The sequence below is a fragment of the Zosterops lateralis genome (assembly GCF_965231275.1).
Source record: "Zosterops lateralis genome assembly, chromosome: 11".
NCBI lineage: Eukaryota > Metazoa > Chordata > Aves > Passeriformes > Zosteropidae > Zosterops > Zosterops lateralis.
The window spans coordinates 2,914,172-2,931,799 of NC_139771.1; the positions used below are offsets into that span (position 1 = coordinate 2,914,172).

The following is a 17,628-nucleotide window of genomic DNA, read 5'->3' on the forward strand; positions in this document are numbered from 1 at the left end:
TAACTGTATTATATGTTCAAAGCTGAAAGCAAATGGTGGATCAGGGAAAGCAAAACCACAGCTGTGCCAATGTTCCTGGGGCTCCTCAGTTGCCTTTGTCATCCTTTGTCTGTATAGAATCCTCTGAGGGGAGGATTTTCTGGCTGGAGAAGAGTTTATTGTTTAGAAAAAATTGCCATCTGAAGAATTTCTAGCCCTTCTGAATGCTTGTGAGTGGGCACATTCAGAGCTTGTAAGATACATAAAACCAAAGAAAAGCCTTAGAATTTTCTCTCAAAATTCTATTCATAGCAAACATAAATGAAAACACCTGCTTTTTATGCTGCTGACATGCTCTGAGGCCCAAATCCTATGGCCATATGGAAATACCAGATGCATTTTTATTGATGTGTATCAGTGTAATCCTTGTTTTCTTCAAACCCAACTTGTCAATGCCTTGAGCTTCATCCCTTGTGGTGGAATTAAAGACACTGCTGACTTGGAGGGTTCACAGGTTTCAAGGAAGTTTTCAGTGAATATAACTCGGATTTTCAGCTGAGAATGTAGCCTTGGTCAGGCTTGCTTATGGTACTGCTCTTTGCATGCCCCATGTGCTACAGAATGCAAGCACAAGGTGGCACTTGTAGTTCAGTGCACTTAGCTGGAGCAACTAGTATTTGGTTTTCCTGAAGAGTTAACCTGCAAACGTCATGAATCATTCCATATTTGAAAAATTGGTTGGAACTTTGTATGTCTTTCCAAGCCACTGCCCTTGGGCCATTGCCTGTGTAAGACTGGAACGTGAACAAGTTGGATTGTGTGCACTAACTCAGTTCTTTAATGTCTTAAATGCCAGGTCACTGGAACAGGGGGACTTTTTGGAACCAGTAACATTCAGGAGCATCACTTGCCTTTTGATCTGTCAATTTTCAAATCACTTCATCAAATAGAGGTAAGGCTGAGACACTGCTCATAAATTCATAAGTGCTCTGCAAATACCAGGCCTGCTGCATATGTCTCAGAATTGGTGATTCTCTGCTTTGATTTGCTGTTGGAACTGGGGAATGCAGAGTTTAGGAGGACTGTTTCATTTGTGAAATAATATTTTTTCACAAGTTTTGGAAATAAGGACACAATGTTTAAATTAAAAGAAGCTTGCACTGTGTTTCAAAAAAAAAAAAAACATTTCCAGTTTTCACACAAAACCTATACTTGAGTACTTTTCCACTGCCTTAAAGAACTAACAAGTGGTTAGTAGGATGTCTTATTACAATGTGCTTTTTATTTCAGGAAAAAAAAAGAGTATTTAAAGTATTTGTGAAAATGTCCTGACATTAAATTTGTTTGTGAAAGTGCACTTTTGGGTGTAGTGCTGCTTGCTTGAAAATTTGCAGATTTTTTTCAATGCTCTGCTTGCAATGTAGATACCAGAGTTTCTAGCAGTTTTCAATGGGTATTTTTTGAAATACCCTCTTGACCACTTCAAGTCTTTCCAGAGAGAGAGAATATTCAATGTTGTCGCACAGTCTGCACTCTGTGCACTTTTGGTGGTTGCTGTACTTTTTCTAGTACATGGATGCTATTGTCTCATTGAGATGAGACAGTTGTTGGTTGAGAGCTGAAATGTATTTCTGAAGTCAATGATTTATGGTCATTCTCATGTGGAAAAGAAACTACAATGGGCTGTAGAGTGAGAGAGTCTAACACAGCAGAGAGGATATTGCAGAATTGTGTCAAATTTCCCCTTTTCTGTGAGCATGAATGTGGGGGGAAAAAGATTTTAGATCTTGAAGACTTTTGAAATGGTGTGTTCATAAAAAGTTTTGTATTGACTGGCACTAGATAAACACTTTAATTCCAAAGTAAACACTGTCCAAAAATCATCAGTGGTAATCTGGGAAGAATTTTTTCAAGAATGGGAGGAGCTCTGTCAATTCAGTGTGGTTTCCCTGCTACACCGGCAAAGGTGCCAGCTCTTGTGGTTGCACAACGTGTGTGACTGTATACAGAGAAGGATGTGAGCAGATACTGTAGCAGATTTTCAGTAATGTTGTTTCAAATTGAGCTACAGAAAAAGAGACTTTTTAATCTTAAACTCAGTCTGTGTAATCCTCTGACTGTAGCGTTAAATTGTTAGATTAGTATCCTCACTTTCTAGGCATTTCTTTTTTCTTATGATAAAAAGGATAATCTGGCACCCAGATGAATGTATCTGCAGGTAGAGTCGTAGCTTGAGATACCTCTCCTTTTGGTTACAATAAAATGCTGTGACCTGTTAAATCAGCTGGGTAGTTTCACCTTGAATATGTGGGGCCGGTAGAAAGTCAGTGGAGAAGCTTTGTTTAAATATATGTTTGAACTTCACTTTTCTGTAGTTATGTCTCTAATTTCTTGCTTTAGCTTTGCCAAGTGTCAGTGTTTCTGACCTGATAATCTCAGGAGATTTTAAAGGAGTGCTGTAACTACTTTGCAGATTGCTGTAGAATCTGCTGTTGAAGCTTTTAGCTGCCTCTTTTGTGACTCATTTGTCTGATCTAACATTTATGACTTTGTAATGTGATTTTTTTTTTTTTAAATAGATCAGTCATTGTGGGGGAAAGCTTATCAAAGGGTTGACTTCATCAAAACATGCTCTGGCCACCCTGAGTGTTCGATTTTCAGCAACATCAATGAAGGTAAGGGCAAGTTCCTACTACTGGTGAGTGTTTAAAGCATGTGCAAAACCAACATGCATAATGGGGAAATATCCATTTGGAGTCCATGGAGTTTTCTGTACTGCCTATTGCAGGTTCTGTTTTTAGAACCATGGAACTCCAAGAGTTTCCTAACATTACAGAATCTGAAGTTTCAGTGAAGGAAGTGTTTGGCTGTGTCCCTTCACAGGGACATTTTTGATGTTTGCTTACAGGAGATTGTTGGGATAGTTTCCAAAACCATTGGCTTTCCCTGAAGATGTAAGCTAAATATTGATGTCCTTCTCGTAAATAGGAAATCCTGGTACCTGAGGCCTCTGAGTTTGATCAGTGGGAGCCAGAGGATGCACTGGACAATTCAAATTGTCCAGTGACAGCAATTATCCCAACCTGGAGAACTTTAACAACTTTGGATATGAGTCACAATAGCATCTCTGAAATTGATGATTCAGTGGTAAGAAATATTTTTAATTTGTGCAAAAAGGTATGACTTATCTGTGACACATTATACACAGCAAGGATTTTGGATCTGCTCTACTGCTTTTCCTGGAGAATTTTCAGTTGCACTTCATGTTGGTTATCTACCCAAGTTAATGCTTAGGAGATTTGTTCTATAAGAACTTTATTTCCTTTGCTAAAGAAGAATAGTTTTGTCATTTTGTGTTCTTTAGGCAACATTTCCATGAGTTCTCTCTTTTTGAAACATGCTTTTACTTTTTGCCTTGGCCATAGGGGCCAATTAGAAATTTTTTTTTAAAGAAAAAACACCTCATGACTCAACTTTGGAGTTGCTATCAAGGCTGAAGCATCCTGCATTTTTAAAAACCTGTGACTTGCTGGCAGCTTTCTTGACATCAAAATAATATGAAGAGCATGAAAACTTGGAATGTTTTGCCAATACTTTAGAATTTTGTTTTGTAAATCAGATATTAAGAAAAAAAATCACATTCATCACAAGAACATGGTAAAATATGAACATAGTTTTTTGCTTGAACTACTCTTGTGAAGCAGGAAATCGTTACCCATGTAGCTCAACCAGACATTATGGCCTTGGAGCATAATTATCTTGTTCATGATTTTTTGTGATGTAGATTTAAGATGCTTCAGATCTGTGTCCAGGTCTTAACTATAAGGAAAGTCAATGCTGAAATTACAACCAAAATAAAGCAGATGCAAAACACTTACGTCAGATTTTAGCATCAAGTTCAGGCTTCGAAACCTCAAAAAATAAAAGGATTTCTGAGTTGAAATACATTTTCTACAAGTTTGTGTGGCCTTGTAGTTCTTGGCTGGTATAATCAGTAATCAACTTACTCTGGGTTTTGGTACTGCTGCCTCTATCCAGGTTTGTGTGTAGCATAAATCCCCTGGTTTATCTGTTTGGTAAGACCAAAGCAGCATTAGTGAGTTTGATCTATAGTTAGTGGGGACAAACTAGGATAAATTATTTGTCTTCAGTAAGAAACCAGATTTCAGGTTAAAACTTAATGGTGCCTCTCAGAGTAACCTGGTTTTCTTAAGAGCAGGAGTCAGATCTTTCTTGCACCAAGTCACACAGAATGTTTTTCTAATGCCAAAAGCTGGGAGGAGAGACTGCTTTGGATGACACCTTTCCATTGCTTTTGTTGGTCATCAGATACTGAAGGAAGCGTGACCTGACTTAAAACTAAAGTGCATTTAAGACATGTGGGTTTTTTTCCCTTCTAGAAATTAATTCCAAAGATTGAGTTCCTGGATTTAAGTCACAATGGGGTGTCTCTGGTAGAAAATCTACAGGTGAGTGATGCATTTGAAGGTGATATTTTTTACCCAATTGCTCAAGACCTTAGAACACAGATTTTCATGCTTCAGAATTTTGTTATGGAAAATAGTTTAGCCCAAATAGCTTCTTCTTTGTAACACCAATACTCCTGTAACATCAGTACTCTTGTACTCAATGTACTCTTTTAATGGTGTATTTCTTAGTTGCTCCTGGATATTTTAATTTCTTTGCCAATATTGACATACAACATTTAGTTCTTAACTAAATTCATTCTCTGCTAGCTATGTGTGTGGGTTGGTAAAAATTTAGTGTGGGAAATTCCATTTCTACAATTTTTAACCTTTGCAATGAACAGTTTCATGCTATGTAGTGTCCAGCATGAAAAACACTGTTATACAATAAAATGAGCCAGCCATAATATAGCATCTTTGTTCAGTTTTACTTGGTGTATGACATGAATTTTCTGTGCTGTTGTAGCATCTGTACAACCTTGTTCACCTGGACTTATCCTACAACAAACTTACATCACTAGAAGGTGTTCATACAAAACTGGGAAACATCAAGACTCTGAATTTAGCAGGAAATCAACTGGAAAAGCTGTGTGGTCTTAACAAACTGTACTCATTAGTCAACTTGGATCTGAGCAACAACAAAATAGAACAGGTAATTGCTGACTTTTGGTGTCAAAATGTGTGTTAGATCATGAGCCATTTCTTTTAGTGGATGAAACTGCATAAAAGTCGCTTGTAGTGGTTTTTCCTGGTTGTTGTATGTATGAAATCTATGCAAGAAATGCTCAGTCTGCATGCTCATTTTCATTTTGCCAGCCTGTATTCATGCTTTTATTCAAATACTTTCAGATTGATGAAGTAAAAAATATAGGCAACCTCCCGTGCTTGGAAAAGGTGATGTTGTCCAGCAACCCACTGAGCATCATCCCTGACTACAGGACCAAAGTACTCGCTCAGTTTGGAGACAGAGCCTCAGAGGTGAGCCCCCAGTGCTGCTCTTTTAATCCTCTTTTCAGCCTGCTGAGGAGAGTGGTGCAAATGTTCTGAAAACCTGATGAGTTTTTAGAGTGCATTGGAGAAGGTGTTTGGAGAATGAAACCTTGTTAATGTTATCCAGGTGTGCTCCTGCATCTAAATGACATTTGACCCTGCCTTTGTTGGGTAACAGTCTGTTAATATTGAAACACTGTTGTGCTGGAAAGGTGTTAAACTGGCCAAACCGCCCTGAGTTTGCCTTAAATTGAGTTAGCTCCAGGTATAATGTGGTAATTTTTTCTGTGAAATGGTTACAAAGATGCACATGGTTTGCATTGAGCTATGGTAATTTTTGATTATTCCATTAATAAAAATTGCAGAATGCTTTGTTTTCAATACTTTTAGATGTTTAACTTTTTTTTTTAGGTTTGTTTGGATAACATTGTTACCACTGAAAAGGAACTAGACACAGTGGAAGTGTTAAAAGCTATCCAAAAAGCAAAGGAGGTCAAATACAAACTCAGCAACTCTGATAAAAAGGTGAGTCTGATCCTTTGAGAGAAGCAGCATGTGCAGCATGCAAAAGCTTGCAAAATTACTTCTACAAGTTAGGTGTAAACAAAATGCACTAGATTTTCCATAGCATTAAAATTTTTATGCTTTGTATTTTAATGTGGTACGTACTTTTAATGTTGCCTCTTTTTCCTATTTATTTTTCAATGCAGTATTGGTAGTTACCTGACCTTTCTTTTTTGGGCTGGCTTGGGAGAGAGGAAGTGGGAGGAAAAGATAAAATTACTTAATGGTGTACACAGTGAATTCACAGTCAACCTTAACAGCCATATTTTGTATCTTATACAAGTATTGCAGAGCTGTGATTTTATTTCTTGCATTGCCGAGTATTGAAATTACTTCCCTAAACTTTCTTCCTGTGGGTAATCAGCAGTGGGAGAATCAGAAATCTGAGTTCTCCTCACCTTCCCTCATACCTGGCTGTGTGCTGTGTAGTTGGTTAGTCTTGGTTTGGAAATCAACTTAGGGACAGAAGAGGTTCTGTCCTTACAATGTATAAATCCTCTTTTCATTCTTTTGACTTGTGAAACTGCCAATTTTGTCAGTACAATGATGAGTCAGTGATCAGAATGACTTCTCTAAAAGAATTCTTAGTGGAATTCCACCTAGTGTGAAAATTGAGACTTAGAGAGCCAGAATAGAGACCACCCCCACCACCCCGCCACCAAAAAAAAATTTAAAAAAGGAAAAAAGCTGGCACTAACTTTCCTTTTACTAAAATTGAAAAAGCTTGTGTAGAGTTATTTTAATTCGGCATCTCATGTGTCCTGTGTATTTAGGTTTTTTCTTTAATTGCTGCATACTTTCTTTATTAGATCAGTGAGGACTCCAGGCTCACTGCTGCCAGCTCCAAATCAAACTGTTCTTCTCTTACTGTTCGTCCTTCCTCTCCCTCTCTGCCTCGTCCTGTCAGCTCCAGCCAAGGTAATCATGTATGTATCGTGCTGCTGGGCTGAGCCTCTTGGTTCTGCTTTTTGAAGCTGCATTGATATACATGAATATTATGTGCATGGATTTAGGGCTTTAAAGACAAACACAAAGACCTGGTAGAATTGGCTTTGAAAGTGAAAGTTGTATGGAACGTGACTCAGCAAAACTGACCTGTAGTTCCCATACCTGGAGTGAGAGTTTGGATACAGGACTTTTTTTACTGCATCATCCTGCAGAGGACTAGATGCTGTTTCCAGGTTTAGAGTCATGCCTTAATGAAAACTGTGGCATACAGAGATATATTTTAAAATTGCTTCTCTACCCCTTCTTGGTCTGCAAAATGTGAGCTCAAGAAGCATATGTTCCATTAGTGCTTTTTGCAAGAGCTGCATTTCTGTCACGCCAGGGGGAAGATGGAGAAAGGAGATGAGAAAAAGACACCTGTGGGATTAGTGTTCTGGCTGAGTTGGTGATTTCAGCACATCTTGTGCTCTACAGTACCTGCTGATCTCACCTCAAGTTTTTTTTTACTGTATGTTTCAAATGAATGTGCCTGTTGCATTAGGAACTTGGAAGAATGACTTAACTTTCCTCTTTAGCTCAAAGGACTGACTTACGTGAATATTCACTTATGGCTGAGAAAGATAAAAATACTTTCTGGTTTTGGCTTTTGTCTGATTGAAAGGTGCAGTAGAAAATGCATAGTGAGAAAAGGCTTCGTACCCATTTAAAGGAGCAGGAATTATCTTCTCAATTTCTTGGAGTGGCACAGCTTCCTCTTACCATTAATCGGTGGATTGGTGTGGATAAGAGAGAGAAACATCCTTGAGGAGCTTGATCTTTGGAAAAAGTTCATTGCTGTGACTTCTGCAGATTCAGCAGAGGTTTCTTAGTTCACTCCAGAAAAATGAAACTATTCTGACAGCATTTGGTTAAGGGCCAGATACCTTGATACAGATGTAGTTGCTGTTTATGTACTTTGCCTTTGTAGCCCTTCTAGATAGTTTTTCATCTGCAGAAAAAAATGCCAGTTTTCCCAAAATCAAGTCAATGCTTGCTTTAAGATATTAAGCACTTGACAAACTTGTCTCAGTCCTGTAAGTATATAACAACCTGCAGTTTTATGCAGGACTTGCTGTAAAAATGCATGTCAGCAACCCCTGGGACTGTTTAAATTAGTTATCAATGCATTTTTTTCTACTACAGTAAATGTTTAGGAGCAAAAGAATCTTGGGAGAAAAGAAATCTTTCTAACGGATTTAGGAGTTCTATAGAGTGGTATAAGATTCAAGGTTTATTTACTGTAGTCCTTTTCCATAAGATTCCTTCAGTAGAATTTTGGGGAAGGCTTTTATAAATAATGGAAAATGAGGACTGTTCAGGCTGTTTCTCAGCCTCAACATTAAAAATTGCTTATTTACTATATATCTAACTATTAAGGGTTGTTTTCAAAATACCAGTTTTGAGAAATCTATTTTTAAAAAATGGAAATATGCTAAGCAATAAGTTTCACTGTTAGACCTTAAGTCATGAATAATGGAATTAATTTCCTGATATGCTATTTCTATGAATTGTTTTCTCTGCATTTTCTAGACACCATCTGTTTCCGTGACATATTATTCATACTAAATGTCATTGGGAAATGGCTTATGGAAAAAGATTAAATATTTATATAGGAAACAGAAAATCAAAAATAATGCTGTCATGTTCTGGTTTTCCTGTCAATTTGAGTTTCCTTCTTGCTAACACAGTATTTTGTTCAAGTAATAAATACCTCTTGTGTTTCCTCTGACCATGAGATGTCTTGGTGCAATCTGCTGAACTTTACCATCAATCTAGAAAGATACATACAGGAGTTTTTGTGCTCAAGCCAGAAACATATCCACACTGTAATTTTGTTGATTATTTGCATATTTAAATACTTGGTCTGGCTGGCTCAGTGGCAATACTGAAAATTGATTTGCTCTGTTGTGTCAGTTCTATGCTGTGAATATCAAACTGGCAAAAAGTCAAATGTCCTTGAGAATTTTGCCTTGTATTCACTCATGTTAAGTTCTTACTGATGATTCAGCTTTGAACCAAAAAGGTTCCAAATAAGGTGAGATAATATCTTAAATGGCATTTGAGAAACCAGAGCTTCTCAGTCTGGTTGAAGTTTGTATACAGATATTACAGATATATTACAGATATTGTTCACTTGAAGCTTGCAGAAATTTGGGAGTATGCTACAAAGTTCATGAAGAATGCTCTGCCAGCCTAGCAACTGTCTAGTTCTGTTAAAACTGAATTGTCTGAAGATTTCTTACACCAGAATTTGAGATTCAAATTGATTGTTAATTTGAGAAAGAAGCTGTAGCAGTCTTTAATGTGAATTTCAGTTGCTACTTTAATTAAACTAAAATTCTGGTTGCTTTTTTGTCTTGGCTCTTGTGTGAAGATATCCTTTAGCTTTAATGATTTATGATTAGATCTTGATTATACAGTTTTAATTCCACTTGATTGGCAGATGCTATTAGACTTTTATTTTTGTTTTGCTTGAGTGATTTAAAGAGCTGCTTGTATTTGTTCTAGAAATAATTTGTGAAGAAACAGTCCTAGCCAGCAGTTTTTTGCAATCCAGTGGTTCGACTCCTACAGACCATACAGTTCCCCAGAGATGCTTTGAAATACCAGACTCCAGAGATAAAATTCAGGTAATTGCCACACTTCTGTTTTTATTATAGTATTTTTAAAAGCTTTTGCAAAGGTTCTGATGCTAAACTTAGATTATCATAGTAATCCATAGCAAGGGGTTTTTTTTGTTCTCAGAGCTATTTTAATGGAAAAGGAGGCAGCCCCAAGTTTGATTCAAGGAGGTTTGATCCAGATTTACCAGAGTTGCAGAGAACTGTTGCCACTATGGCTTTGAGATGTTTACCCAGTACTAGTACAGCATCATTTAATAGCCATTTAAGTGCTGAGTGTAAGAAGTGTGTCTTATCATATTACAGTATCAGTTTTTGAAGGGCAATTCTCTTGCTGCTAGAGTGGAAGAACCTTCTCCCTGTCAATAGGCAATGGCCTAATTTATCTTCTTCAATCTCTTCCTGTCTCATAACTTCTGGTTTGTGATTTCATTTGTGGTGTTGGAAGCACACTTCATATATGCATGGCTTCAGGAATAAGACAGCAAGACTTGAGGGTGTATCTTCCTTTGCTACCACTGTAGCTGGTCTTTGTCAGGATCCTTTACTGTTTTGCTTCACATTACACTAATTCAGTAAAAGTTTGTAGAGTGTTGAAATGTCTGAATCACAGGTTGGATCTGTTCTCAGGTCAGCAGCAGAGTTCATTCTTCTTCTGCCTTAGTTGAATGCCCACCCTAAAGAAAACAGTATTTGTGGGGCCTCAAAGGATGGCTGTTAAGCTGCCTGTGAGTACAGCAGGACTTGGCCAGCTTTAAAAAGCATGAGCCAGCATTAACTTTGCTTCTCATGTGTGCTGAACTCAGGTAGTTTACAGCTTCCTGATGTTACTTTCTTCTCCTTAGGCACCTGCCTCTTTATCGGCTTCATGCAAAGAGTATAGTGGTGGTCATCGTGTGTGGTAAGCTACATAAATTCTGGTTTGAATCCTTGTTAGCTTTTGGGTAATAACAGTGGATACTGTTTTCTTAAACCCAGCCTTTAAGGCAAAACAGTCTCTTCTATTGTATTCTGCCTCTGGTTTTTTGAATCAAAATATGGTGTATAGTGTTTTTAACCTTTGACCCCTGGAATGCAGTTGGTGGTTTCAAAACCAGCAATAGTTCTATTGTCTAGTCCTTTAGCTCATGAGATTGTGCTTACTGGGGATGGGAAAGGAAAGAGGAGTTAAATGTTTTAGATTTTATTTTCTTATTATAATTTCTAATTGTAGAATTACACACTACCAGCCTTTAAAATCAATGGCTGCACAGTACAAAGATGTTCTGCAAAATTACACTGATTTAACTGTATTAACAAGAGCACATATCAAAGTTCTGAGAAGCAGCACCATGAATTGTAGGTAGCCGTAACTGTTTTGTACTTACTGTGGCTTCTTCTATCTTTTGAAGTTTGGAGAGTTCGGAGGAGGAACACTGTGCAGTGCCTGACCCCGATAACACCATCATCTTGCCTTTTAATTGTATGTCCTACACTGCCACCAACCAAGACTTTATCCAGCACCTTTCTGCCTTGATAGTGCAGGCTGTGCAGAAATCTGCCCCCTCCCTCACAGAGAATAAAGGAAGCCCTGTGGGTGATCCCACAGCCACAGACAAAGAAGATGGGTATTTTGAAATGGGACTTCATGAAGGAGATCAGACTTTTGAGTTCAGGACTACTTCGGATACTCAATCATCTGACAACGTAGCAGTGGAGAATGTTGACATAGTCAAAATTCTCTGGAGCTTTTCAGTTCACATTCATAAAGGACTCAGACAGTTTGCTTCCTGTTTGGTTTTGACTGATGAGATGCTAGCTGTGTTTGAGATTCCTCATCAGGAATTGAGAGGAAATTGCCAGCACATCCCTTCTGCCTTGAAATTAACGCTGTGTTTTCCCTACACTGATCTAATAGAATTTGGCTTTCTCCTGCCAGAAATCTGTTTAACTCTGAAGCTGAAAAACAATGACCACTGCTTGTTTATTGTTTCAGACTCTCAGAATCTTCAAGACTTTTATTCCTGTTTACAAACATGTTACTCTCAACACTACACATCAATGTTACCAAGCTCCACATGGTACTGTAGAAAAGCAAAGCTCCAAGAATTTCTCTGTCAGCTTATAGAATTGAATTGCATTTCAGCAGAAGATGTTGAAATAAAAGGTTGTTTCCCAACATATCTTGTTTATGGGAATAAAACCAATGTTCAGAAAGTCTTGAATCAACCAGAGTCAGCTGGCAATAACAGGGAATGGTCAAAGAATGCTTTGTGTTCTGCACTTTATTCTTCAGTATATAAATCTTCTGACCAGAGTCCCTGTGTGGTCCATCCGTGTTGGATATTTCTAACACCCCAGCATTTGTACATAGTAAAGGTGGATTTCAGTTTACTGTCAGATAAATGGGTAGGCACAGAAGAGTTGGGAAGTGTATTTAAGCTGAATAGAATTCCGCTAGCATCACTTGTGCTGCATCCAACTCATTGTGCCAGCCAGCAGAAGGGTTCGTTTTCGGATGGACACGTGCTGGAGTTGCTTGTTGGATACAGATTTGTTACAGCAGTGTTTGTTCTACCTCATGAGAAATTCCACTTCCTAAGAATCTACAGCCTTCTAAGGACACTCCTGCAGGATGTTAAGACTATTATTATTTTCAAAGCTTCAAGCAAGTCGGATGCTGTAAGAAATCATGTAGTGGAGGCAAACAGACACAGTCAGGCAGCCAGGTAATGATTTCTGTGAAAGGTCTCGTGCACAGTGCTTGATGTGGCCTGACCCCTGTGTTTGCTGCTGTCATTGTGATTGGACTGTAGGATTGATGAAGTACTTCTGTATTGTGCTGGTCTGGAGTAAGTGTGAATGCTTACCTTGTAGCAGTCTACCTTTTTTTCCCTGTTTTGTTGCTGCAATGTAAAATGTAATTTCTGATGGAAGGAAACTTCCTATTTCATGTGCCTGCCGGCTGAGGTCATGGCAGATTGACAGCTGTGCTCCAGATAAATGATTTAAATTATTAAAAATGGAAGTTACTTCATTATAATTTTTGAATGAAATACAAATATTCTTGTAGGGGGAAAGCTGTGTAGGTCTTAACATTTTGGTAATTTATGTTCTGGGTCTTTTCTAGTTTATGCAAGCCTCATCTGACACTGTCATCCTTATACCCATCTGAGTTTCTCATGCAGAAGATAACAGAAGACAACCAGATTCCTGTTCACCTTCACGTTTCTGTGTCTCTGCAGTATGTAGCTGGGCTGAAGGGAAGAGCACTGGTTGAATTTTTCCATAGCAACATTGCAGAGGTATCATGTCTATACCAAGTGTACAAAAAAATGCTGTGTGACCTTTCTGTACTACACAATATCTATAAATTTTTTCCTGATCAAATTTAACCACAAGAATTAGGCTCTGGGAAACCTGGAAGCATTTTGATCAAGAATTTGTGTTATTCCATTTTGTGTTCCCTGCTACAGCAATTGGGATCCTGCAAGGCATATTTTGCCTTCAGGATCTGAGGTGCTGAGCAGGAGAGTACACTGGTGTATGTCTTGAAGATGTGATTCCTCCAAGAATGTTCTTCTTTTTTCTTTAAAGCGGCAAAAGAAAAGAAAATAACAAGAATGAAATTATTTTGGGATGGCTCTTAGCTAAATCAATAAATAAGTGTTCTGACTCAATTTTGTAGTACTGTACCTGACTACAACATGTGTGCCTGTCTGCAGGTACTCCAGAAACATCAACAGATAAACTTGGTTCCTGAAAAACATTGAAGTCTGTCTGGGGAACATCAAATCAAAAAGTACTAATATTACCCAACATTTACGATGGGGCTTTTTGAGTGATAAATCACTGTGATCTGAGTACAAATGTCAGTTGAAAAGCTGAAATGAAAATAGATAAATTTTTCGTATTCCTTTACCTCTCTTCCAAATGTTTTAAGTAAGCACAGTTACAAGGTGTGGTTCTCTTTTTATATAAGAAGAAACTGATAAGAAAAGGGGGTGACTCATTTTGGGTTCACAATAAGCCCATCAAGTTAGAAGCTGGGAAGATGCTGAGTTGGAACAGCAGCTGCAGTGACAGGCTGTGCTCCTGTCCTCTCTCCAGGGTCTTTGAATCCAACCCTCAGGAGCACCTGAAGGCTCAGTAGACTTGAAGCTTGGGAGGTTGCTCTGCTCAGCTGGTGATTAAAGTTTTGTCTGCAGTATCTGCCCTAAAAAGTCTTTCTTCTAAATGAGATGTTTTTATGGCTTTTTCTAATTTTGGTCAGAAAACAAGGAATAGTTTGTTTATAAGAGAAAAATAATTTTCTTATATCAGCACAAGATATTTTCAGTGGCTGCCCTGTGGCCTCGTTTAGCAGCTTTGAAGTGAACTACCTCTCTTTGTCCAGAGCATGTTCAGATGCTTAAGATTTTGAAGTTGTTTCTCTGGGGCTTTAAAGTTGCCTCTAAGGTGATGAAAAACTATCTCAAATATCAAAGTTTATGTGTTAATGAAATAAAATTTACATCTTAGGTGGAAAATGAAGAGTTGAGACACCTGATGTGGTCTTCAGTTCTGTTTTACAAGACTCCTAACGTGGAAGTGATGGCTTGTGTGCTTCTCTCAACAAAAGCTATTTACTTTCTGTTGGATGATTCTTTCATTCATGCAGATGAGCACCAGTCAGGTAAAATAGTTACTTTGATCTTTTAATCACATTACCAACTTAATCTCTGTTTGTTTGTCCTCAGTCTAAGTACCAATTTTGGTCAGTGCTCTTAGTTAGAGCTCCTAGTTGAAGGGGTCAGTATTTGCATAAGGCTTTTATGTTCAAAAAACGGGGTGTTGAGTAATGTCTCAGACCCTTTTAGCTGCCATTGCATCCATGCTTTTCTCTGATGTCATTTTCTAGTCCCTTTCATAATGAAAATGGAAAGTGAAGGGTAGTGAACCTCACGGTGGACATTTGGTTAAAGTGTGTTATTAATGCATGGGCTGATTTAAATCTGGTGTGTGATGAATGTTTAAAAAATGCTGCTAATAAAATTTGCTTGGATTTTGCTCGAGACATTTTTAGCCACTATACCCAGTTTTTTCTTAATTTCTTTCTTCAAGTGTTAGGTAAGTATTAGATTGTAATATAGAAATAATGCTTATGGACACAACAGTCTTTTTTCTTTTGACCTTTTTTATCATATATCCTTCAACAGATTTTTGGAACAAAGAAAACTCAGACTGTGAAAACAGTTCTTTCCACCTCTCTTGCTGCTTTGTGCTGAAACTTAATGACCTGCAGTCAGTAAATGTTGGCCTGTTTGACCAATACTTCCGAATTACTGGTGAGTACATCTTGTGCTTTTAAGTTTTTCCTGTTATATTTTCTTCTAGTCTTTTTTAGATGGGTCCCTGTCTTTATTAGGGAGATGGAAGAGAGGTTCTCTGTTGCTTCTTTTCCTTGAATCCCTAGAGCATATTTGAATAATAAGTATACATTGTATTTTAAATGAAGAGAAATTATGTACTTTTGAGGTATTTGTAAGGATTCCATTGCTGTTTACAAGAATTTGAAAGATTTCTTAATAATGATGGATGTTTTCAAGGAAAATAATCCTTTAAACAATCTTTTCTGATGACAGTTGCAGCTTGGTTCAAGAAATGGTAATGCCACATACAGATCAGTGAATGAATTATTTTCTATGTTCTCCTCAGGACATTCTGCAGATCACATTGTCACCTGCCTGACCAGAGACAGTTACAACACTCACACCTTCATACAGCAGCTTATGGCAGTCCTGTCACTGCTGGCACGCACTCCTTCCCCTGAACCAGTAGATAAGGACTTCTACTCTGAGTTTGGGAGTAAAAACACAGGTGAGTGGTCTTTTCTACATGTCATAACATATTTAGACATCATACTTAAGGCTTCACCTAAACTGTACTCTCTTTTGAGAGACATTTATGCATCAGTCATTTCCTATTTGATACTTTAACTAAACTCCCTGACTTTAATTATCTTAGATGTGCCTTCTGTGAGTAAAATTGTTAAATGTACATAAGAGTCTTGCACAAGCGAAGTTAGTGATGGCTTCTAGCACTCACCCTGGACTTACATGGTTAGAAATTTGCAGAAAAGTGTGTTGGTAATGCAAGAAAGACTCCAACAGAGACCTACAGTCTGAACAAAATTATTACTGTATTGTTTATAAGCAAAAGCATGTATCAATGGATACAAAACTTAAATTCTTCCAGCTGCAGCCAACTGTCAAGGGTTGTTGTTTATTTTAGTACATTAAGAAAGTATTGTATGGCACTAAATAGAGATATAATAATGTATGTTTCTTTCAGGAAAAATGGAGAATTATGAACTGATTCACTCTAGCAGAGTAAAATTTATTTATCCAAATGAAGAGGAAATTGGGGACCTTGCTTTTCTAGTGGCAGAGAAGATGGATGGTTTGACCAATCTTCCATCCCTCAACATCCTTCTGTATGTGTTGGCATTTCAAGTAAATCACTTTGAAGGATCTGCTCAGAACACTAGTTCACTTCAACCTAAAACAATGATATTGACCAGCTCTGATTTGTTCCTCTTTGATGAAGATTATATCAGTTACCCACTACCTGAATTTGCTAAGGAGCCACCAAAGAGAGACAAGTATCAGCTTGCAGATGGAAGACGAATCCGGGATTTAGACAGAGTACTCATGGGGTATCAGACATATCCACAGGCCCTTACATTTGTGTTTGATGATGTTCAAAATCAGGACCTGATGCAGAATTTAACACTGGATCACTTTGGAGAAGCTGATAGTGTCCCAAAGGGGAATTCCAAACAAGAGGGCAGCAGGAGCAGAGAGATCCAGTGGTACATTTTTATCCCGAGTGCAGAAAGCAGGGAGAAATTAATTTCATTGCTTGCAAGACAGTGGGAGATCCTGTGTGGTAGGGAATTGCCTTTGGAACTCACTGGGTAGTTACTGCACAGCCAAGTGATTTCAGTTGTATTACAAGGTAAACCACAGTGTTTAAGTAGATAGGACCTGCCAAGTTCTCCTTGTTTTCATGAGGAGCTGACCTGGACTCTCTTGCTCCCTGGTGCAGTGAACATGTAATAGTACATAGAAATGTTCTGAAATGTTAACTGGGGACTGACCTTCTTGTACAGTCTATTTTTATGCAATAGTATATAGTGAAAAAAAAAAAAAAATAAACCATGAGACATCCTGGGAAACTGTATGGAAAATTGAAGGAGTCAACACTAGATATTCTGTCGTCTGGGGCTGTTAAGGTTTCCACTATTTTTCTGTATATATCAGTCTTGCTGTTCTATACAAATTCTAGTGTGTAAATAAGGGTAAATGCTTGTGTATGTTCAAATGCAATGTTCTTTGTACAAGAAGTATTTTGGGTATGCTGCTAATGCTTATTATTTAATGATCTTACAGTTTTACATAAGTTTTTCTTTGAGGCCAAGTGTAATTATTTGCTGCCAATCATGAACTTAACAGTAAAGTTTGAGGCACAAGCAGGTAACAAATTTTCATATGAGACTATTTTCACAGGCATTAATTTTCCTTATCCAAGGATAAAAGAATTGCTTGGTAAAGATCCTCTCAGTATTGTCTTGAAACTGCAAATACCCAATGTGGGTATATCAGCATTTTGTCAGCAAATAATGGATTTGTATCTCTGAACACAAAGTCTTTCTTTTGCCTATCTTGTCAATACAAATAAAGTGTAATTTGACAGTTTTCTTTTGGCCTTGTCTTTATTCAAGTTTATATCTTGTGTTTCCAGAATACCATATGGCAGTTCAGCAGCACACATTTTGTTCCCAGAGTGCATTGTAAAGTATAAAATGTGCAGCAAAATAAATGAAGAAAATAGTTCATTCTACTATAACAAGATTGTTAGTCCAGAAATACAGCTGAGTCATGGAAAGTGAGGATCTTCAGCCTCTAAACACAACTTGAGGATTTATTTCAAGTACTTTTGCATATCTATTAGATATTAGGGATTTTCTTTCTAAGATGTCATGCTTGACCTGATAGTTA

The 17,628-nt window shown here is 37.7% G+C and overlaps 1 protein-coding gene across 3 annotated transcripts in view; it reads left to right on the top strand.

The window, feature by feature from the left end:
* The window catches only part of NISCH (nischarin), a 29,040-nt gene extending 12,255 nt beyond the window's left edge, over positions 1-16,785 (top strand). Inside the window, exons 6-21 of one of the 3 annotated variants that reach the window (XM_083869557.1) lie at positions 836-931; positions 2,559-2,654; positions 2,968-3,126; positions 4,380-4,448; positions 4,912-5,097; positions 5,295-5,423; positions 5,847-5,960; positions 6,809-6,917; positions 9,495-9,616; positions 10,453-10,508; positions 10,999-12,315; positions 12,717-12,891; positions 14,108-14,261; positions 14,785-14,913; positions 15,284-15,445; positions 15,920-16,785. In XM_083869557.1, the coding sequence (XP_083725683.1) occupies positions 836-931; positions 2,559-2,654; positions 2,968-3,126; positions 4,380-4,448; positions 4,912-5,097; positions 5,295-5,423; positions 5,847-5,960; positions 6,809-6,917; positions 9,495-9,616; positions 10,453-10,508; positions 10,999-12,315; positions 12,717-12,891; positions 14,108-14,261; positions 14,785-14,913; positions 15,284-15,445; positions 15,920-16,548 (3,702 nt within the window). In that variant the 3' untranslated portion in view covers positions 16,549-16,785. Of the gene's footprint in view, positions 1-835; positions 932-2,558; positions 2,655-2,967; positions 3,127-4,379; positions 4,449-4,911; positions 5,098-5,294; positions 5,424-5,846; positions 5,961-6,808; positions 6,926-9,494; positions 9,617-10,237; positions 10,336-10,452; positions 10,509-10,998; positions 12,316-12,716; positions 12,892-14,107; positions 14,262-14,784; positions 14,914-15,283; positions 15,446-15,919 lie in introns of those variants that run through there. The other 2 variants (XR_014590910.1, XM_083869558.1) reach the window with 2 other exon arrangements.
* The last annotated feature ends 843 nt before the right edge of the window (positions 16,786-17,628 follow it).